Raw genomic sequence first — 2,500 nt, forward strand, 5'->3', positions numbered from 1 at the left:
GAAGATACTTATGGAAATAAGGGCCTCTAATTTAAAAGTAGTCTGTAGGTCATTCCAAGACCAAGGGCCATAATAAGACAAGCTTGCCCTTCCAACATTGTTCATGATAAGTGGCACCTTGTATTGTAGCCATCTACGAGACCTGAGACCCGAGCCACTCGGTATAGGGATGAACTTCAGGCCCAGATAATTCGGTAAGAAGCCAGAGATGATTTTAAACACAAGAGTGTACCAGTGTTGGAGCCTTCTGACAGAAAGAGATGGCCATCCAACCAGACTATACAGTGTACAGTGATGGGTCCTGAAGGCACTATTGGTGATGTATCTTAGAACCGAATGATACAGGGGGTCTAGCTTGGATAAAGTGGACAGAGAAGCAAACCTATATACTGTATCACCATAATCCAATTGTGAAAGGAAAAGGGCGGAGACAAGACGTTTTCTGGAAGCCAAGGAAAAGCAAGATTTAAATCTATACAGGAAGCCCACTGTACGCTTAAGCTTTATGGCGAGAAGATCAATTTGGCCGCGTTCGTAAATTAGCTCTGAGAGCGCCGGAGCGTCCACGTGAATGCCTCGAACGCGGCCTTTGGTCAGAGGTCGAGTTGGTCTGGAACGTTTGTTTCTGAACCGAACCGTACCGAAAACCGTGACCCAAAATACCGAACCGTACCGAACCGTGGGCCAACTGAACCGTTGCACCCCTAACATACACACACTCTCTCTCAGACTCACACACACACACACACACACACACACACTCTCTCAGACTCACACACACACACACACACACACACACACACACACTCTCAGACTCACACACACACACACACTCTCTCAGACTCACACACACACACACACACACACACACACACTCAGACTCACACACACATGAATAGAACAATCTCCAACTGGGTGTTGTTTCCCTTTGATGTGTAAAACAGTGAATATATCACCTCACATATCTAACCAGGGGTAGGAAAGGCTTAGGGAGGATGATATCCTGTGCACGCACCCACACACACACACACACACTCTCTCTCTCTCTCACACACACACACACACACACACACACACACACTCTCTCTCTCACACACACACACACACACACACACACACACACTCTCTCTCTCTCTCTCACACACACACACACAGTCACACATATACTGTATATGCAAGCAAGCCCGCTCGTCCGCAAGCCCACACACACATAACAGTTCATTAACACAATTCCATATGCCCTCTGTTCTTGATTGTGTCTTCAGCATAATGTCTTCATGGGGTGGGAGACACTTTGGGGCGTCTCACACACACACACACACACACACACACACACACACAGACACAGACACATGCAAGCAAGCAAGCCCACACACGCACACACACAAACACACACACACACACACACACACACACACACACACACATGCAAGCAAGCCCGCACACGTACACACACTCACGCATACACACACACACACACACACACACATGCAAGCAAGCCTGCACACATACACACACTCACACACACACACACACACACACACACACACACACAGACACACACATGCAAGCAAGCCCGCCCACGTACACACACTCACACACACACACTCACACACACACACACACACACACACACACACACATATATACACACACACACTCACCTTGTGGCGTTTGTTTGGGTTGGTGATGATTGGTTCGAAGATGCAGACTGTGTTCCCGTAGGAGGCTGCGATCTAAAAATAGACATGCCTGCGTTAATCACACACACACAGACACACACACACACACACACACACAACGCTGCTCACACTGTGTGAGAGGAGGAGGAGGAGAGGAGTGTGTGTGTGTGTGTGTGAGTCAGAATCAGAATTGCTTTTATTACATCCAATTCTTAGTCTCAGGTTCTTCGACATCGGCATTGCAGCAGAGTACAAAAATCAACAATAATAGAATAAAGTAAAATAAGTAAGGTAATTAATATGTAGAATAAGGTAATAAAGTGATAAAGTGATGGTAGTTGTACAATAGTAGTGCAAAATGTTGTGCAGGTTACAATGAGATGAAATGCAATATCATACAAAATGCAATATAGTTCAGATATGATACAGTACAGGAAGTTCAAGTAGTAGTCAGGTAGTGTTCAAGTAATCAGGTAGTGTGCAGGTAGTCATAATATAGATTATTTATAGGGATGCTCCGATTTATCGGCCACCGATTTAAATCGGCCGATTTCACTCCAAATGACTCGATCGGTGATCGGCAATAATGGCCGATCGCAAAAACCGATTTTTTTTTTTTCCTGGGGAAGACAGATAACTGAACAGAAAACATAGGAGGACGTAACAGTATGTAAACCATGAAGGCCACGTTTATGATGTCTTTTATACAGCCATATCACTGACTTGGGCTTCAGGCCCTAACTGGGTGATAGGCCAGACTTTTACTATGCCATAAAAATGGGTCTGCGTTTGCTTGGTGCTTAATGGATCAAAACTTT

General features: G+C 45.4%; 1 protein-coding gene across 1 annotated transcript in view; it reads right to left on the reverse strand.

The window, feature by feature from the left end:
• dmxl2 (Dmx-like 2) overlaps positions 1-2,500 on the reverse strand; it is a gene marked incomplete at its 3' end in the record, with an annotated part of 70,140 nt that overhangs the window by 53,285 nt on the left and 14,355 nt on the right. Inside the window, 1 exon segment of the mRNA XM_080539792.1 lies at positions 1,665-1,736. Coding sequence (XP_080395918.1) covers positions 1,665-1,736 — 72 coding nt within the window.

The sequence above is a fragment of the Nansenia antarctica genome (genome assembly GCF_963989245.1).
Source record: "Nansenia antarctica genome assembly, chromosome: 9".
Classification (NCBI taxonomy): domain Eukaryota; kingdom Metazoa; phylum Chordata; class Actinopteri; order Argentiniformes; family Microstomatidae; genus Nansenia; species Nansenia antarctica.